Source organism: Rosa rugosa, chromosome 7 (assembly GCF_958449725.1).
Source record: "Rosa rugosa chromosome 7, drRosRugo1.1, whole genome shotgun sequence".
NCBI classification, from domain to species: Eukaryota; Viridiplantae; Streptophyta; class Magnoliopsida; order Rosales; family Rosaceae; genus Rosa; species Rosa rugosa.
The window spans coordinates 20,515,862-20,534,624 of NC_084826.1; the positions used below are offsets into that span (position 1 = coordinate 20,515,862).

General features: G+C 37.7%; 3 protein-coding genes across 8 annotated transcripts; all 3 read left to right on the top strand.

The window, feature by feature from the left end:
* Positions 1–1,425: 1,425 nt before the first annotated feature.
* Positions 1,426–5,800, top strand: LOC133720588 (uncharacterized). 3 transcript variants are annotated; one of them, XM_062146989.1, is made up of 8 exons: positions 1,426–1,449; positions 2,001–2,153; positions 2,259–2,390; positions 3,170–3,283; positions 3,430–3,560; positions 4,142–4,211; positions 5,028–5,195; positions 5,282–5,800. In XM_062146989.1, the coding sequence occupies exons 1-6, from the start codon at positions 1,441–1,443 to the stop codon at positions 4,143–4,145; spliced, it is 543 nt and encodes a 180-aa protein (XP_062002973.1). In that variant the 5' UTR covers positions 1,426–1,440; the 3' UTR covers positions 4,146–4,211; positions 5,028–5,195; positions 5,282–5,800. The 3 variants fall into 3 exon arrangements, with proteins under 3 accessions (XP_062002973.1, XP_062002974.1, XP_062002975.1); XM_062146990.1 differs by having other exon boundaries at positions 2,262–2,390; XM_062146991.1 differs by having other exon boundaries at positions 2,295–2,390; positions 5,282–5,435.
* Positions 5,801–8,419: 2,619 nt separating this feature from the next.
* On the top strand, positions 8,420–10,695 carry LOC133720579 (LRR receptor-like serine/threonine-protein kinase ERECTA). The gene is made up of 2 exons (XM_062146969.1): positions 8,420–10,418; positions 10,516–10,695. Exons 1-2 carry the CDS (start codon positions 9,251–9,253, stop codon positions 10,593–10,595), a joined length of 1,248 nt encoding a protein of 415 aa, XP_062002953.1. The 5' UTR covers positions 8,420–9,250; the 3' UTR covers positions 10,596–10,695.
* Positions 10,696–11,902: 1,207 nt separating this feature from the next.
* Positions 11,903–17,155, top strand: LOC133720589 (ubiquitin-NEDD8-like protein RUB2). 4 transcript variants are annotated; one of them, XM_062146993.1, is made up of 8 exons: positions 11,903–12,143; positions 13,111–13,266; positions 13,608–13,673; positions 14,443–14,627; positions 14,750–14,806; positions 14,989–15,072; positions 15,795–16,079; positions 16,807–17,155. In XM_062146993.1, the coding sequence occupies exons 5-8, from the start codon at positions 14,799–14,801 to the stop codon at positions 16,916–16,918; spliced, it is 489 nt and encodes a 162-aa protein (XP_062002977.1). In that variant the 5' UTR covers positions 11,903–12,143; positions 13,111–13,266; positions 13,608–13,673; positions 14,443–14,627; positions 14,750–14,798; the 3' UTR covers positions 16,919–17,155. The 4 variants fall into 4 exon arrangements, with proteins under 4 accessions (XP_062002977.1, XP_062002979.1, XP_062002978.1 ...); XM_062146995.1 differs by having other exon boundaries at positions 12,141–12,263; XM_062146994.1 differs by lacking the exon at positions 11,903–12,143 and adding an exon at positions 12,273–12,479.
* Positions 17,156–18,763: the final 1,608 nt, after the last annotated feature.

An 18,763-nucleotide genomic window follows, 5' to 3' on the forward strand; every position in this document is an offset into this window, starting at 1 on the left:
GAGTTGAGGACAAGCATGTCTACATGATTACCCATATGGGTTTTCTGCCCAAGGTGCTTTGGTGTTGATTCAATCACTGCTGCAACTATCAGCACGGGAACGGAAGCAGGGGATGTCTCAACTGGCACATCGAAAGCATTGGGTTCTGCGGACGTAATCAAAAGAGCGCCACATCGGTCCGTCTTTGAATCGCCATGAATTTGGGTTCGACTGCGACGAGCGAGCTTAGACAAGGGTTTTCGCTTCATCTGTATCTGGGACCTTACCCTAAGGTTTTGGTTCACCCGAATCAGTTTGAGCCTCTTGGTTGTAGGAGTACCGTCTCTATCACCGCCGAAAATGCTGCCATATGTGAAGGACAAAGTCGATTGAGAGATTATGTTAGCCTTGGACTGAGTTTGATGGTGGGAAATAGATGAATCAGAGTGAGGGTAATTGACTGGTGGGTTAAGTGATTCGTGTTGAGGGTTGGGGTAAACCGAAGCAACATGATAAGGAAGTAGAGGCGAGAGGGGCGCTGTGGGGTGTCCAATTATGACCGGAGGTTGGTGCTGAAAATGATACGGCGTGTTTTGGGGGTTCGGATCAAGAGGCGGAGATGGTGGATAGTGGCCCAGCGGTGTAGGTTGCTGAAAATGATACGACTGAAAATGATAATGGTGGGCGGAAGAAGCAGGCGGGGGCGGACGTGCACTGGCGCTCAAGTGAGCAGAAAGATGTGGAAACTGGTGAGGGAAAACATACCCATTGATGGTTGTTTGGGATGGTGGCCATGGTGGGTAGCTTGGTTGGGATGAAAATTGAGTCAACTCTTTATGAAAATGGTGGGTACCTTGAGGACGATAACAGTCTGAGCGACTGTAACCCCGCCGTAGAGGCCAAAATTACTAGGATCAGGTAGACGCGGCGGTGTAAATGAGTATTGTGGTAGAGCGTTCCCCTGCCCCATGAGTTGGAGCTCTGATACCAATTGTTAGGGTGCTAACCCTAACTACTGGAAATCAACAGATGAAAAAAAAGAGCTAAAGAGAAAAGAAAGAAATTGAAATTGCAGATATATTGATCGATCCCTCTTCTACAAGGTAGAGCTGAAATTTATAGTCAGAGCGTGGTCAAGCGAGCCACGTGTCACCTCAACACTGGTCAGCTACCTAACGTAAAACAGCTAGGAGATTCCATCACGAGGATGGTTGAAACGGTGCGTATAAGCCAAAGTAAAACGGTGCGTTTCAAAGAAGCAGAAAATAAAGAAGACTTGGGCTATTCCTAAAGTCAACACCGGATTGCAGTGATCAGTTTCATAACATAGACGTTCATAAAGTTTTTCTCTTAATGACTTTAGTCATAAGCACATCATAAGGTTATTACCCTTCTGATTATTCTTGCATTTTCTTGTGCAGTTCATCTCGTCTATACATTTTCCAAGGACCGTCTGAGTTTATGCCACCAGTAAGATTTCAATTTACTATTTATTGTTTGAGTTTGTGTGTGTTCTTAGTGAAATTCAAATAAGAACGCATCTGTTCATTTGATTTTTATATTGAATTTGTGAAGAATAATGAGAGGCGAATATTTGTTCAATAAAAATAACCTAAGCACTTCCAATATTGAAGGACAGTATATATTTGCATTTATGAGATGAGTTTCCCAAGAACCTCCACTGCTTTCTTATCTGTGATGACACAACGGTTACTTTTTCAACAATATGTTAGTGAGATAAATTCAGAATTTTGCACTTACAAAGTCTTCGAATCACCCATCACGGAAATATATCTACATGAAGGTTCAAAGCATAGCATAGACGCATAAATATATGTACATATGCATTAAGTTCTTGATTTCAAAAGATGTAATGAAAGTGACATTAAAGAAATAAGCTGAATTATGGTTATCAATGATGGCACTCCATTTCTTCGAATGGAATCTTAGACCGCCTCACTTGCTTTCTGTACCGATGTGTCAAAGGGATGATTGCTTATCATTTGGTCATATCTATGTAGGAAAAAGGCTTGAAAAGTTTTTTAAGAGAGTACATGATGCGTGAAGATATTTTAGATCAGCAGGCATCACTTCAACGAGCAAGACTTGAAGCTTCTCTTGCTGATGGCATCTCTTGGGGTATGGGAGAGGATGCCATTATAGAAGAAGCTGAGGTATGTGTCAATATAGCATTGCTCAATAGAATTCTTCTCAAACTGCCTTTTATATTCTGCTATTTTTCTTTAAGTATGACCTTTTTCTTTCTGATGAATTGAAAGAAGATGATTCTACTTACATGTGGTTTTGGACTTAAGGATGATGGTGAGGAAGTAACTTGGCAAACATACAAAGGACAGCTTTCGGAAAAGCAGATAAAAACCCGTGATAAAATAACTAAAAGAATGGAAAAGGTGAGTGGTCTTCAACTATCCTGGTTTTTTATTATCTTTCTTGTACATTGGATCCTTTTTTGCCAATTGGATAAACTCTTTAGGTATAGTTCATATATTTATATTAACATGTTTATATTGCTTGGTATTTGAGAAAATCAGTTCCTAAATTGATTTTTAAAAAAGTCACGCACCAGTGTAGTGTAGTGTACCATTGCTTGGTATTTGAGAAAGCAGTTCCTGAATTGATTTTTAGAAAAGTCATGCACTGGTGTAGTGTACCTTTTATAATTCTAGCAAAACACTATATCTTCGTGTAATAAAGGAATACAACAGTTGATGCACTTGCAATATCATGATTCAACAGGGACCTCTTAAATGTTTGAAACTGGTCCCTAATGATTCTAATTAATTAGTTGCTACCATCCATTATTAGGTTGACCGTACCAACATCAACAAAGGAAAAAGTATGGGAACCTAACAACAATGCATCATAATTAAATCCAGTATCCTGATATTACACTTCAGTCTTCTTGTATTTTGGAAATTATCTCCCTTCTGTACCTGTTCTCATGATATTCTGGTTAATGTTTCTCAGCCTCACTTGGTTACATTCACCTTGTCTTCTTCTAATTGCATCCAGTTCTTTTGTGTTTTTTATTTTTTGTTGTTTTAAATGAGGAAAACAAAGATTTAAAGAACTTTAATGTTGATGATAAAAACTTGTTTATACAGACACTGATGAGTTTTTTTTACTTATTATTATAATTTTTCTCATTTCTTCACTGTTTCTCTTATAGATTGCTCATATGAAGAAAGAGATAGATGCTATTCGTGCTAAAGACGTCTCTCAAGGTGGATTGACTCAAGGGCAACAAACTCAGATCGCGCGAAATGGACAAAGAACAGAACAGGTAAAAAAATTTCCCCAAAACCTATTTGCTAACCTTTACTGGTTGTTGAGAAATGGGGAAGATCTATTGCATCTTCAGTCCCAATATATGGAGGCAGGATGGTAGTAACCCTTCTGGTTAACAAGTTATTTTTAATTTTCTTACAGATTCTGGTAGAGCTTGAAAATTTGGAAGAGACGCTGAATGAGAGTATTCGAGAAAGTTTAGGTGCACGTGTTGGGAAGCTATCTCATGGTAAGAAGAAAGGAGCAATTGAAGAAGAAGAAGAACTTTTGAGGTACTTAATTAATGAAAATTACCTATGTAAAAGTATTGCACTTTTAGGTTTGGAAGAGACACTCAAGTACTCACTTTTCCAAGATTGGACTATATAAATTCTATGATTGATCAGCTATTCATGTTAGATTCTGAAACTGTAGTCTTAAATTCCTAATCATAATGGTTAACTCTTAATTTAGCTATGTAAATGCCATACATCATTTGCTATGGTAATTACACCGTAAGCTTTTCCTTTTCTTTACTTTATTCTCCACATTTATTTACAGATTGTAAATTTGATATCTGAAAGTTGCTTTATTGCTTAATCTTTGGATACCATAAGTTTAGTCATAGCTATATATATTGTTTAATTTATTGTTTGGAGGATGTAATACGTCATTTAGTTCCTTAAGCCAGGAATGCAATATTAATGCATTTGAAGTTGCAGTTTTTGACTTTTGACTAGTGAGTTTTGATTATCCTTTAACAAAATAAGGTTTTTCTTGTAGATTATCGTTTTAATGTTATCAATGTCTGATTTGATCTCTATTATTTCCTTGTAGTTTATTTTTAACAAAGTTTCATGTTTTTTTTATATAGATGAATGACATTCTTCCAAGCTTGGAAGAACAGGGAGTGCGTCAACTGTACCCAAAAGGCCCAAATATTGGTATGTCTACCTCCAGGCTAGTTTAATCGTTCTCTTTTTCTTTCTTTATTTACTTTGTTTTATTGTTTTGTTTGAGAAGAAAGAATCTTTATTAAGACAAAAGCTTTAGTGTACATGCAGTGAACAACTAGTTCACACTAGTTTATTGTTTGTGTCCTGTTAAAAAACTACCTTTGATACATAGGAACTGATTTGACCGTGTTGATTCAATCACCTATATAGCAGTTTCTCCTTAGTGTCAGTGGAATTAGGTCATTAGTATTTTTAATAAAAAAAATTAATAAGATTCTTCTCTGGTAAGCTAGGACACAGATACTATGTTGGGAATCTTCACTTGTGTTACAAGGCTGAGAGGTATTCAAATATGTTACATATATAGAAAATTCTTGGCAGGAACCATTCAATGTAAAGGCAAGAGAAGTAGCAACCTTTAGGAAATGTTCATCCACATCTCCAACTTATAAATCTAGTTTTTCTAGCCTTCGGGAATACACACATCCATGCTAGCTATTGCTGTCTTGACAGATCAGGTATTGATGGCCAAACTATGATTACCTGAAATAAGGAACTTCTGGGGAATGTATGAATTTCTTGACTACTTGCGGGTATTGCTATAGTAGTTTTGTCTGGTTTAGTTAGAATTTGAGATAATTCTCTGCAAGAAACGAATAGGAAGTTAGGAACTGCAAGTTTGTATGTTGGTGTTTATTCTAGTTTTATATGTATGTACGTTAGTACTTGATTGTTTTCGCCTTTTTTTTTTTTTTTTTATGTCCCCCGCTTTTCCATTCTGACAAAAGTTGTACTATGTTTTAGATTTTAAGAAGGAACTAAGGTCCCTTAACAGAGAATTGCAGCAGCACATTTTGGAACTTTGCTGATATTCTTGTGGAGAGACCATCATAATATGCAAGTAGAGTGGAAGAAATATCTCTTATATTCAAGAACTTGCATCATCTTCTGAACTCATTGCGGCCCCATCAGGTAAGATATATTGGGTCTTATAATATAAGCTATTGGGTTGTTATACGGGACTACTTTCCTTATATTTTTATGTCTTTATCATGCAGGCTAGGGGAACACTTGTTCACATTCTAGAACTTCAGATAAAACGACGTAAACAAGCTGTGGAGGATGTAAAGAGGTATGCTTTCAACAATTATTGACGAGGTTAATGCTCATTCGACGCTGAAATATTCTACTTGATTTTTAAAACAATTAAAAGATAATTGTTTTGCCAGTTCGAACTTTAAATGAAGGGTATAGCTTCTGTGACCTTTTTGGTAGAGTAAGATAGTAAGATTGCCTAAAGTTTTGCAAAGATATGTTTAATCATTATCTGGTCTTAGTGGTGTTTGATTACCATAAAAACGAAAACTGGAACCTGCCTATTTGTTTCTTGTTTGCTCTAAGGTTCAGTTGTAGCTGGTGGTGTGATAAACCCTTTTGCAAAGACTTTCTTTTGTTCCCCACAGTCTGTTTTCAACCTGTTTTACTTCAGAACTTTGCTTATTGATCTCAAGGTGTCATTTGAGTTGGTGCCAACAGGTTGCATGTTTCTTTGACAAACTTTTTTCTTGAAAGTTTTCCTGTCAATATATGGAGCCACCGACAGATTATTTACACATAACCCTACTGCAAAAATATTATCATTTTGTGATAACGCAGTACATGTTGGTTTTTGGTATGTTTGATAGACTGTTGACATTAAATGGAGTCCACCTTAATATGGTGGGGTGACTTGGTGTTGTCCATTTTGCATCCTTTGTAACATTGTAACAAAGAACTAGGTACTTACTCCTAATCCATCGTCATTGACCGAATCAAGGAAATGGTTGAGGAGAAAGAGGGAATTTCTCCAGTGCAACAAATGTACTTGTTTCTCTTTCTTCTCATTTTCAATCTATCTAAAGTAACAAGTTACTCGAACTTGAGTTATGTCTGGTTTTGTACTTTTATGAGTTTATCTAGTATGCATTACATATTAATAAATTGAACTCTTAGTTTGGTTGTTTTTCATGCCTTTTATCATCCATGCAAATATTACATTGTTTATGCTTTGCTGCCTGTGGAGTTTCTATGAATTGAAAAAGAAGAAAAATGAATAATCTGTTCCATACTTTGAGCTTTTGTTTCAAATGAGGCAGTGAGTAATGCATTGGTTAGTGTTTGGTTGTCTTTGACCACTATTGGAAGTTGTATCAGCATCGACTCATTCTTTACTTTCGAAAGGCTGTCATGGTTTTCCATAGAACTTAGGTTTGTTCAGCGGCCAAGATTACTTTGTCCACTGTAGGTTGGTCGAGTTATGGTTGACTTTGCTTCTATTCCTGTTTGGGACTATTAGGTGCTCCGTATGATTTGAATCTTGGGTACCATGTAATTGGTGTATATGCACATTAACTTGACAACTGTTTTGGGATATCACCTGCATTTAACAGCTTAAGAAGACTTGCTAGAATAAAGTCTTATTAATTAGCATTATTGCTGCGTTATTATTCTTGTCTTTGTTAATAGCTTCACATGTCTATGGTACTGGCCAATTTTCAAGAGATCAGCATCTAATGAGTTTGAAATGTCCGCCGTGCGGGCTGATTTATGCTGGCAAGCAGCCTTGGAGATGACAAAACTGCAAAAGACTACAACATTGTAGGTGGCTCTGTCCTTTATTTACTGCTTGCACTACATGTTGGTAGTCCATAAATTGTATTGTAGTATTGTATCTATTGATCGGTTCAGGCACTCTTTGTGAAGGCTTTATCGAGCCTTGATACTCTCAAACATTTGAGTTGCATTACATGGCAGAAAACTTGTTCTAAGTGGGTTACTGCGGACATAAATATTCGTGTTTTACTGTTCTGCTCTGTTATGTTCACTGTCAATGCTCTCTTGGTTTTACTGTATACACGTTTAGCTTCAATTGGCAAAAATTTTATCAATCCTGATTACAGTTATTGTCTGCTTGTGGGTGATCTATAAAACTTCGTGGCTTGTACTCCATATACATTTCAGAAAGAATGTGATAATTTATTCTAAGTACTACCATGATTCAACCTAGCAAGTATCTATCTAAGAAGGGGAACAGTTATCATACTCGAAAAGTTGATCAACACTTGCCAAGCAGGCTGTTTAGAGTTGAAAGCGTGTAATTCCGAATTCCTTAGAGATGGCAAACTGAAATGATTCCGTAATTGATTTATAATAATCGAGGCGATTAAAACTACACAGATCTCTTGTTAACTTATGGTTAATAACACTGAAGAGGTATCCTCATGGTTGTTGTGATCTGAAGTCGGCCTCAGATGAGGTTACAACTTGGGAATATTTAAAACTACCTCTCAACTTTTATTTGGAAAAGTTAGAGTGCGGTTCGTCCCCTCCCTTTTTCCTTCCACCCCTCCTTTCCAGCTGGTTGCAGAAGAGGGGAAAGACTTCAAGTCAAGCTGGTCAACGGACGAGAAATCTCATGAGATTTGTGAGGAAAGCAAAAAAGTGAAGTAAATGATGGAGAGAGATGGTGTAAGGCAAGCAAAAACTAAAGCCATCAACGCGCAGTTGAACCTTTTAGCTGCTGGGAAAAGAAAAGCGTGGTTGTACCGCTAACGTGGAATGCAACATGATACTAAATTTTGCAAAGATTTAATATAAATAAATAAAGAAAAATATATACATTGAAACATTAGGTCCTTCTCAGAGACCTCCGGAGGACCGTGGCTTGAGGCGGCTGCCTCACTTCACACCCCTTAACGTAGCACTTACTGACTTCAACAGGTCTGTTTAGCATGATTTGGATTTTAGCTGCTTCTCTGCTTGCTTTTTCACTGTTCTCTTTGCTTAAGAGGAATTATTCAGTTGTTTGATGACAATTGAGTTTTGGTTTTTATGTCATCCCTCTCATTTTGTTCTTTATTTTGCTTAGTAAAATTTTGTTATTAGTGAACAAAACAAAACAGTCCTCACTTTCCTACGTGCAAATGTGCAATGCATTCCAGTGAAGAAACTTCCAAGTCCAATCAATCCAACAAGAAATCAACCAAATTAAAGAAACAGTATTTCAATGCAAAAGTTCCATATCTTTTTGAAAGCAATACATAGGACGTGTTTTCTTGTCGTCAGAACAACAATAGTTCCACTTTCCTACCGTCTCATTTTTCTTGGAAGTTGCCGATGGATAGAAAGGAGAGGACTTGAAAGTCAAGCTAATCACAGATCTTATGGACTAGTTTTCCGATTCCATGACCTTATAAAGCAACCACCAGTCCACAACCATCACCAGTTTCCAATTATCACTTTCCCACAACACATTTGTGCCTGCGTCTAAACCTTTGCTTAAAACATGCCAACTCTGTTCCTCCATTTCTTCCTCTTCGTAATCACTACCACTGTTACTAACCTCATCCCCACAGTTCACAGCAACTGTATTGAAGCCCAGAAACAATCATTGCTCCATTTCAAACAAAGTCTTGAATTTGATTCTTCCAAATCCTCCAAGCTTATCACATGGAATTCGAGTACCGAATGCTGTTCTTGGCTCGGTGTAACTTTCAGCACTAATGGGAGTGTTGTTGGTCTTGACATCAGCAACGAGTCTATCTCATGCAGCATTGACAATTCAAGCAGTCTCTTCCAACTTCAACGTCTTCAAAGCCTCAATTTGGCCAATAACGACTTCAAAAGCTCTTCAATTCCATCTGCAATTGGAAAGCTTACAAAGTTGAGGTATCTGAATTTAAGAGGTGCTTTTTTTTCTGGGACTATTCCTTCATCTGTTGTTTCTCTTCCCAAACTAGAAATATTAATACTATCCCACAATCGGTTCTCGGGTCAAGTCCCTGAATTTTCCACTACCTCGATCTTCACCCTTACTTGGCACCCTTGATTTGGAAAACAACAATTTGGAAGGACCAATACCAACATCTATCTTCAATCTTCAAGGGCTTCTCAATCTCAATCTTTCTTCAAACAACTTTAGTAGCTTTCCTTTTAATGGTCCTCGGCTGCCCAGAAATCTTTCATCGGTTGATCTTTCCCACAATAGCATGTTGTTTGATTACAATGGCAGTAATTCCTCCTTCCTTCAGATTCGCCACTTGGTATTGGCTTCTAACAAGTTGAGAGCATTCCCGGATTTCTTGAGAAATCAGTCCATATTATACTACTTGGACCTTTCAAACAACCAGATTCAAGGAAAGATACCTAATTGGATTTTGAGTCTCAAATCTCTTAATTCCCTTGATCTTTCTGGCAACTCCTTGGCAAGTCTTGAAGCTCCTCTTCCTAATTCCACTTCTACTTTATCTTCTCTGGACCTTCATTCCAACAAGCTTCAAGGTGAGGTACCTAATTGGATTTTGAGTCTCAAATCTCTTAATTCCCTTGATCTTTCTGGCAACTCCTTGGCAAGTCTTGAAGCTCCTCTTCCTAATTCCACTTCTGCTTTATCTTCTCTGGACCTTCATTCCAACAAGCTTCAAGGTGAGGTACCTAATTGGATTTTGAGTCTCAAATCTCTTAATTCCCTTGATCTTTCTGGCAACTCCTTGGCAAGTCTTGAAGCTCCTCTTCCTAATTCCACTTCTGCTTTATCTTCTCTGGACCTTCATTCCAACAAGCTTCAAGGTGAGGTACCTAATTGGATTTTGAGTCTCAAATCTCTTAATTCCCTTGATCTTTCTGGCAACTCCTTGGCAAGTCTTGAAGCTCCTCTTCCTAATTCCACTTCTGCTTTATCTTCTCTGGACCTTCATTCCAACAAGCTTCAAGGTGAGGTACCTAATTGGATTTTCAGTCTCAAATCTCTTAATTCCCTTGATCTTTCTGGCAACTCCTTGGCAAGTCTTGAAGCTCCTCTTCCTAATTCCACTTCTGCTTTATCTTCTCTGGACCTTCGTTCCAACAAGCTTCAAGGTATCCATTCCTCATATTCCTTCCTTCAGCTTGGTCACTTGGGATTAGCTTCTAACAAGTTGACAACATTCCCAAACTTCTTGAGAAATCAATCCTATCTAACCTACTTGGACATCTCAGACAACCAAATTCAAGGACAGATACCCAATTGGATTTGGAGTTTCAAACTTCAAGAACTAAATCTTTCTTGTAACTCCTTGGAAAGTTTAGAAGCTCCTCTACATAATTCTACCTATGTTCTGTCAAAGGTCGATCTTCATTCAAACCAGCTTCAGGGACATTTCCCCTTCTTCTTAAATAGTAGGTATCTAGATTATTCAAGAAATAATTTCAGCTCTAGTATACCGAGTGACATTGGTGACTTCATTTCTAATGTGTATTACCTTTCTCTTTCAAGCAATAACTTTCACGGGGCCATTCCAAAATCCATATGCAATGCAAGTTGTATTGTTCTTGATCTGTCCAATAATTCCTTGAGTGGAAACATTCCCCAATGCTTGACTCAATCACATCAGCTTTCAGTCATTGATTTGAAGAGAAACAACCTGAGTGGCACAATTCCCGATAATTTTCCCAACATTTGTGGGTTACAAACTCTAGACCTCAGTAACAATCAGATACAAGGCAAGTTTCCAAAATCTCTTGTCAACTGCTCAAAGTTAGAGGTTTCAAACATTGGAAACAATAACATAGCTGATACTTTTCCATGCTTTTTGATGAGCTTATCCACATTACGTGTACTTGTTTTGCGGTCCAACGAGTTTTATGGAAGCATTGGATGTCCCAAGACCAATGGCACATGGCCTGTGCTTCAAATAATAGATTTATCTCACAACAATTTTAGTGGTGATATGCCAGGAAGATTGTCTCTAACATGGCAGGCTATGGTGTCTAATAAGGATGATTCTCCAACTAACCTTGGATTTTCTTCTGTGGTGTCTAATAAGGATGATTCTCCAATTAACCTTGGACCTTCTCACCAACTTTCTCCTCATGTCCAGTGCAACAAGGAGCCAACTATTAGAGCATGTTATTCGTACGGTGGAATTTCTAGATCTATAAGAGAAACATATACTGACTTTTATTATAGAGATACAATTACAACTATCATCAAAGGTTCAGAATTGGATGTGGTTAAGATTTTAACTATATTCACCTTGATTGACTACTCCTACAACAAATTCAACGGATCAATACCTGAGGAAATCGGAGAGTTGAAATCACTATATGCCCTCAACTTATCAGGTAATGCTTTCACAGGAAAAATCCCATCATCATTTGGTAAGATGCGACAATTGGAGTCCTTAGATCTCTCAAAGAACCACTTGAGCGGCCAAATTCCCCCCGAGTTTGCAAATCTCAATTTCCTTTCGCACTTGAATGTCTCATACAATCAACTGACGGGAAGGATCCCAACCAACACTCAGTTTTCGACATTTCCAAGTACCTCCTTTGAGGGCAATAAAGGATTATGGGGGCCTCCTCTGACATCGGATACCGCAATCGTATTGCCACCTCCAAAGTTTAATGGAAGCTCAAGTAATCCGAATTCTGGAGATGAGATTGATTGGAATGTTATCAGTGCTGAAATTGGATTTACATGTGGGTTTGGAATTGTCGTCGGGTCACTTTTGTTTTGCAAGAGATGGAGGAAATGGTACTACAGAGCCATGTTTAACATCCTGTTCAAGATATTCCCTCAGCTGGAACACAGATTTGGTAATCACAGAAGGCATGTTTACATAAATCAAAGGTATTGGAGACGTTGAAATGGTTAGGCAGACCAAGCATGCAGCTCAACTCCATTATGGAGACTCCCCTGGTGTTTTTTCATCACATGATTATAATGTAATTGCTCTGTTTTGGTGATTGTTTTCAAATATCCTACCTTCTGTACAAGGTTGGGGCCAAGATTTTCTCTTTGTGATCAAGGCAATGCCAACTTCTAGTGAAACTGCAACTTGCTCAAGAGCCCAAAACCGCCGGAAGCAGTAGGCCCAAAAGGCCCGTCGTTGTACAAAGCAGGTACAAGAAGTAAAATATCCGTCGTTTTTTTTTTTGGTGGCTTGGAGCCTTCGACATAAGCAATCAACCATGTTCCTCTCTCTCTCATTTCCCTATTTCTGAGACCAACAACCAAACTGGGTATGCATATTTTCTGTCTCTCATTTGGTTTCTGAGTTGGTTTCTGCAATAGGGTCATTGTTTTCTGGCTTTTGTTTCCAAAACTTAGCCCTTCAAAGTTCAAATTGCTTCAATTTCTTGTGATTGCGGAATTATGAGGGCTACGAAATCTGAAGCTAATTGCCTCTCTCTCTCTTACTTCAAATTTCCTAGGTTGGGTTTGGTATTTCTGATTGGGTATGTGATTTCCGGGCCATTCAATATTCAATGTATTTGAAAATTGAATTAGTTCTTGTCCGGCCAGATTTAGTGCCACTGTTTATGCTGCTCCTAGTGCAGCTGCTAATACCGAGAATGAGAATAGAGAAGAAAAAGCACCAATGTGGCAATTTGGTGGCTTTCATTTTATTTTTTTGGGGTCAAAGCGGTGGTTTTGCTTGCCAAGATAGATATGCTACTTGAACAAACAGCGTAATTTTGAAAATTATTCATACAGTGTTATGGTTTATTCAGGTCCTGAGCAATCAAAACTACAGAGTTTTGAAATTTCAGTTTTCCGTTTTCTTTTCTATGTGTTCTTAAAGAACAAACACAAGTAATTTGATTGTGCGGAAGGAGCAATTTGCTGTAATAAAAATAATCTATTTGTTTTATTATTTTTGCTTTATCAGTAACCAAATGTGGCTTTACAGTTTCATGGACTCCTGGTTATTAGTTAGCTTAAACAGTGACGACTTTCTCACTTTTAGGATTTTGTGAGTTTTAGGTGAAATTTCTTGTTTGAAATCAGTAACTTTTGTCCTGTAAATTTTTTGTTTCTGTCCGTTCAAGTTTAACTTAATGTTTTATTCCTTTTGGTTGATGTTAGGTTTGGCAACAAGGTGCTTGAAATGGCTACAGCGACCTACCCACCTCCACCACCGTATTATAAGCTATACAAAGTTTACTTGCAGATCCCAAATCTGCTCCTGAGCCGCTGCCGCCAATTGAAGGGACATACATTTGCTATGGTGCTAATTACACTGTAAGCTTTTCCTATTCTTTACCTTTTTCTCCACATTTATATACAGATTGTAAATTTGATATGTGAAAGTTGCTTTGTTGCTTAATCTTTGGATACCAAAAGTATTGTCGTAACTAATTATATTGTTTAGTTATTGTCTGGAGAATGTAATGCGTCATTTAGTTCCTTAACCCAGGAATGCAAGGTTTTGACTTTTGACTATTGTGTTTTGGATTATCCTTTAACAAAATAAGCTTATTCTTCTAGATTATTGTATTAATGTTATCAATGTCTGATTTGATCTCCATTATTTCCTTGTAATTTATTTCTAACAAAGTTTCATGTTTATTTTATATTGACAGATGACGTGCTTCCAAGCTTGGAAGAACAGGGAGTGCGTCAACTGTACCCAAAAGGCCCAAATATTGGTATGTCTACCTCCGGGCTAGTTCAACCGTTCCCTTTTTCTTTCTTTCTTTCTTTATTTGCTTTTTGTTATTGTTTTGTTTAAGAAGAAAGAATCTTTATTAAGACAAAAGCTTAGTGTACATGCAGTGGACAAGTAGTTCACACTAGTTTAGTGTTTGTGTCCTGGGAAAACCTACCTTTGATACGTAGGAATTAATTTGAATATCTTGATTCAATCACCTATATAGCAGTTTCTCCTTAGGGTCAGTGGAATTAGGTAATTAGTATCTTTAATAAAAATGTTAATAAGACTCTTCTCTGGTAAGCTAGGACACAGATACTACGTTGGGAATCTTCACTTGTGTTACGAGGCTGAGAGGTATTCAAATATGTTACATATATAGAAAATTCTTGGCAGGAACTAATGAATGCAAAGGCAAGAGAAGTAGCAACCTTTAGGAAATGTTCATCCACATCTCCAACTTATTAACCTATTTTTTCTTGCCTTTGGTAATGCACGCATCCATACTAGCTATTGTTGTCTTGATAGATCAGGTATTGCTGGCCAAACTATGATTACCAGAAATAAGGAACTTCTGGAGAATGTATGAATTTCTTCACTATTTGCGGGGATTGCTATAGTAATTTTGTCTGGTTTAGTTAGAATTATTATTTGAGATAATTCTCTGCAAGAAACGAATAGGAAGTTAGGATCTACAAGTTTGTACGTTGGTGTTTCTTCTAGTTTTATATGTATGTATGTTCTTACTCAATGATCAAAGCCCTTAGACAGTCATCGTCAATGGCAGTCTCCGAGGAAGAGTGCTCCTCCGCCAACTCCAGATCATCCTCGTCCTCCACCTCCAGCAGCTCTCACTACCTCCTCCAAGTGCCTCCTCCGTGGCACCGTCGTTCTCCAGGTCCTCTACGGTCACATCCGCTTCCCCAACTCCCACGACATCGTTTTTGGCAAGGTTCACCCCCCCCCCCCCCCCCCTTCTCCCTCTCTCTTTCTCTCTCCCCGTTCTCGTTTAAGTTCTGATTTTAGTGGAATTAGAAACAGAGATGATCCGATATGTGATTCTTGACATTTCAGGAGAAATCGATAGAGTTGGTGATAATTGGTTCTCTCTTTCTGCAACGAAATGCACAGGTATATATGCATTTTCTTGCTTTGTTCAATTTTTGTATAGTTACTTCTTCCTGAACTTAAAATATTAGCATTTGCAGTGTCCCGATTATATGCAAATGGACCTAACCACATGCTTACCTATTAATCTCATTTTCTTGCGTCTCTGCTGCTCATTCTTATCACACATATAAATGTTTGTGTAGGTTTTTTCCTGTGACACAAGTTCAACTTTCTAATCCTGGAAACTCAAGGAATCAGCTTGCAAGAATGCTAGCCATTGATTCAAGGTAAGTCACCATTGCTTTGTAAGTTTGAGAAAGGCGGTTTTATAAGATGCCGTTTTCAGTTTTTTTTATCAGATGGGTTTGTAGTTATCTCAGTCTTTGTTTTTATTTTTTTTATTTTTTTATTTTTTTTGGGTGTGTTTTTCTCCGGGACTGAATGATTTCTGGGTGTTGTGAAGAGAAGTTGGTCTTGGAAGAATTTGATAGCTAGGTTTAGGGTTTCTGAAGTTAGCTATTGGCCTGTCTATTTGATTGTTCAGGTTTATTGTTATTGTTAAAGGAAATCTCTGATTTATTTGCAGAAATTGGGCCTTTTGCAGATTGAAGGGATATAGACTAGATTGTCAATCAATGATTTTCCCTTTCCCATGGCTTAAAGAGTTATCGTTGATTTTTCATTTCTAATTGTATGGTTAAACCTTTATGTCATTAGTTTTCTGTATGTGCTGTCCAATTGGTGCACACAGTGTTTCACATTGTTCAGCAATTCGGTTGCTGTACAAGTATTTGATTAAAGATCAGGTTTGTGTAGTAGCAACTCGGAACAGTAAACTGATTGATATACATGATGGCAAAAAAGCTTAGTGTTATCGAAGAACTACTTATCATGACGAAAGCAGTAAATGTATAATGTGAAATTTTATGATCAAACATGGTTTTTGGTCTCTCTGATATCTGCTGTTTCCTTAAAATTATCCTTAATTTACATTTTCCTTTATATGCAGCCATGTAATATACCCTTGTTTTCAGGATAAGGAAGGCATCCCTCCTGATCAGCAGAGATTGATTTTTGCCGGTAAGCAATTGGAAGATGGCAGAACTCTTGCAGATTATAACATCCAAAAGGAGTCAACTCTTCACCTGGTTTTGAGGCTGAGGGGAGGAACTATGATTAAGGTGAAGGCTCTTACCGGAAAAGAAATTGAGATTGATATTGAACCGACTGACACCATTGACCGAATCAAGGAAAGGGTTGAGGAGAAAGAGGGAATTCCTCCGGTGCAACAAAGGTACTTGTTTCTCTTTCTTCTCATATTCAATCTATTGAAAGTAATAAGTTACTTGAATTTGAGTTATGTCTGGTTTTGTACTTTTATCTAGCTTCAGTATGCATTAAATGTTTTTAAATTGAACTCTTAGTTTAGTTAATTTTCATGCCTTATATCATCCTGGAAATATAACATTGTTTATGCTTTGCTGCCTATTGAGTTTCTATGAATTGAAAAAGAAGAAATATGATTGATCTGTTCCAGAGATTTGGTTGCAAATGTGGCAGTGAGCAATGCATTGGTTAGTGTTTGGTTGTCTTTCACCACTATAGGAAGTTGTATCAACATTGGCTCATTCTTTACTTCAGAAAGGCTCTCGTGGTTTTCCGCAGAACTAGATCTGTTCAGTGGCCAAGATAACACTAGATCTGTTCAGTGGCCAAGATTATCTTGACCACTGAAGGTTGGTCGAGTTGTGGTTGACTTTGTTTCAATTCCTGTTTGGGACTATTAGGTGCTCCATATCTTGGTTACCATATAATTGATGTATATGCACATTAACTTGACAACTGTTTTGGGATCTCACCTGCATTTGATTTTAATTGCTTAAGAAGACTTGCTAGAATAAAATCTTAATAAGCAGCATGGTTGCTGCTTTATTATTCTTGTCTTAGTTGATAGCTTCACGTGTTTATGGTACTGGCCAATTTTTAAGAGATCAGCACTAATGAGTTTTAAATCTCTGCAGGCTGATTTATGCTGGCAAGCAGCTTGGAGATGACAAAACTGCTAAAGACTACAACATTGAGGGTGGCTCTGTCTTTCATCTAGTGCTTGCACTACGTGGTGGTAGTCTATAAATTGTATCGTAGTATTGTATCTATGATTGGTTCAGGTGAACTCTTTTGTGAAGGCTTTACCGAGTCTTGATTCTCCAGAACATTTGAGTTGCATGACCAGTGGGTTACTGTGGACAAAAGTATTGGTGTTACATGTTGCACTTTACCTTTCTGCTCTGTTATGTTCACTGTAATGCCCTGTTGCTTTTACTTTTTACAAGAAAATTTTATCAATCCTGATTACAATTGTTTTTTGCTCGTGGATGATCTGTAAAACTCGGTGACATGTACTCCATATGCTACTCATGTGTCTGGAAATTAGATGAAGTATTACCGTTCAGAAGGAATGTGATAATTTCTCAAAGTAATGTGATAATTCTACCTAGTAATTATCTATCCAAGAATGGGAACTGTTATCATAGTCGAAAAGCAAATCTACAATGTTTCCAAACAGGTTGTTTAGAGTTGAAAGCGTGTGATTCATAATTTCCATTGTCAGAGATGGTAAACTGAAATGTTTCCACAATGGAATTAAAACAGTATAGTAATCTGGGCGATTGAAATCGCACAGATCTGTTGTCAACTTTTGGTTAATAACACACACAAGATTTATCCTCATGTTTGTTGCGATCTAAAGTTGTAAGAATGGTGAGAGTGATTGTAGATGGTAGCACAGTGCACAGAGAGCAAATATAACATTCATTGTATCAAATAAATTTAAAACGACTGCTCATGGTCATTTTCAGAAATAGAACAATAGAGCTGAACTTTTGTTTGGAAAAGTTGGTCATGCTCTCTCACACAAGCAGCAAACATTTTTAGCAGCACTTGCATCTCTTTATAACATTAAATTATAAGCTTTGCATTTTTTTTCTTCAGGCACAGGAATCTTCCAGCTTTGGAACTAATCCTTCTCGAAACCCAGAAATTCATGGACACTTATTATCAGGACCACTGAGCACGTTGAGTGCGACTTGTCCCCTTTTTCCTTCCACCCAGTTTTCCAGCTGGTTGCAGAAAGATGGGGAAGACTTCCAAGTCAAACTTGGTTGGAAAGACTTCCACACAAGTGTCATCGGTCACCTTGTCAATCTCAAAACCCAAGAGAGTAGGTCTGTGTGTCTGAATTGTTGCCGAAGCCCTGGCCTTGCCTACAAAATTGCAGATAGACAGGAGAAGACTTCAAAGTCAATCCAACTACAAATCTCAGAAATTTGAATGCGATACCGGTCAGAACTCAATGTACTGAAACACTTGATGGAACCTGAAAGCACGCATCTACTTTCATTGCGTCTTATTTTTCCTGGTAATTACAGATAGAAAGGAGAAGACTTGAAAGTCAAGCCAATCACAGATTATCTCATGGAGGCATTTTTTTTTTTTTCCCCTCAATTCCAAGTACCTTCTAAAAGCCACCACAACCGTCAACACTTAGTTAAAGCCTCACTGCATTTGTGCTTGTGTCTAAAAATTTGTTAAAAGAAATGACAATTTTTTACCTCCATCTCTTCCTTTTGCTAATGGTTGAAGAGTGAAGATCCCACATCAAGAGAGCGATAAAATAAAGATTTAATTTACAAGTGGGTGACTTATTCCTAGTTGTACCGAGACTTTCTGACTTAAAATCCAACACCTAATAGAGACAATATTGGTGTGGTAGTAAGCCATGTACCACGCTTGTCGTTGTTTAACACTACTCATTGCTTGTGTTAATAACCTCGTCCCTGCAGTTCACAGCAAGAGTATTGAAGCCCAGCAACAATCATTGTTCCATTTCAAGAAAAGTCTCTTAATAGATTCTTCTTCTTCCTGCAAGCTCATAACTTGGAATTCAAGTACCGACTGCTGTTGCTGTTCTTGGCTAGG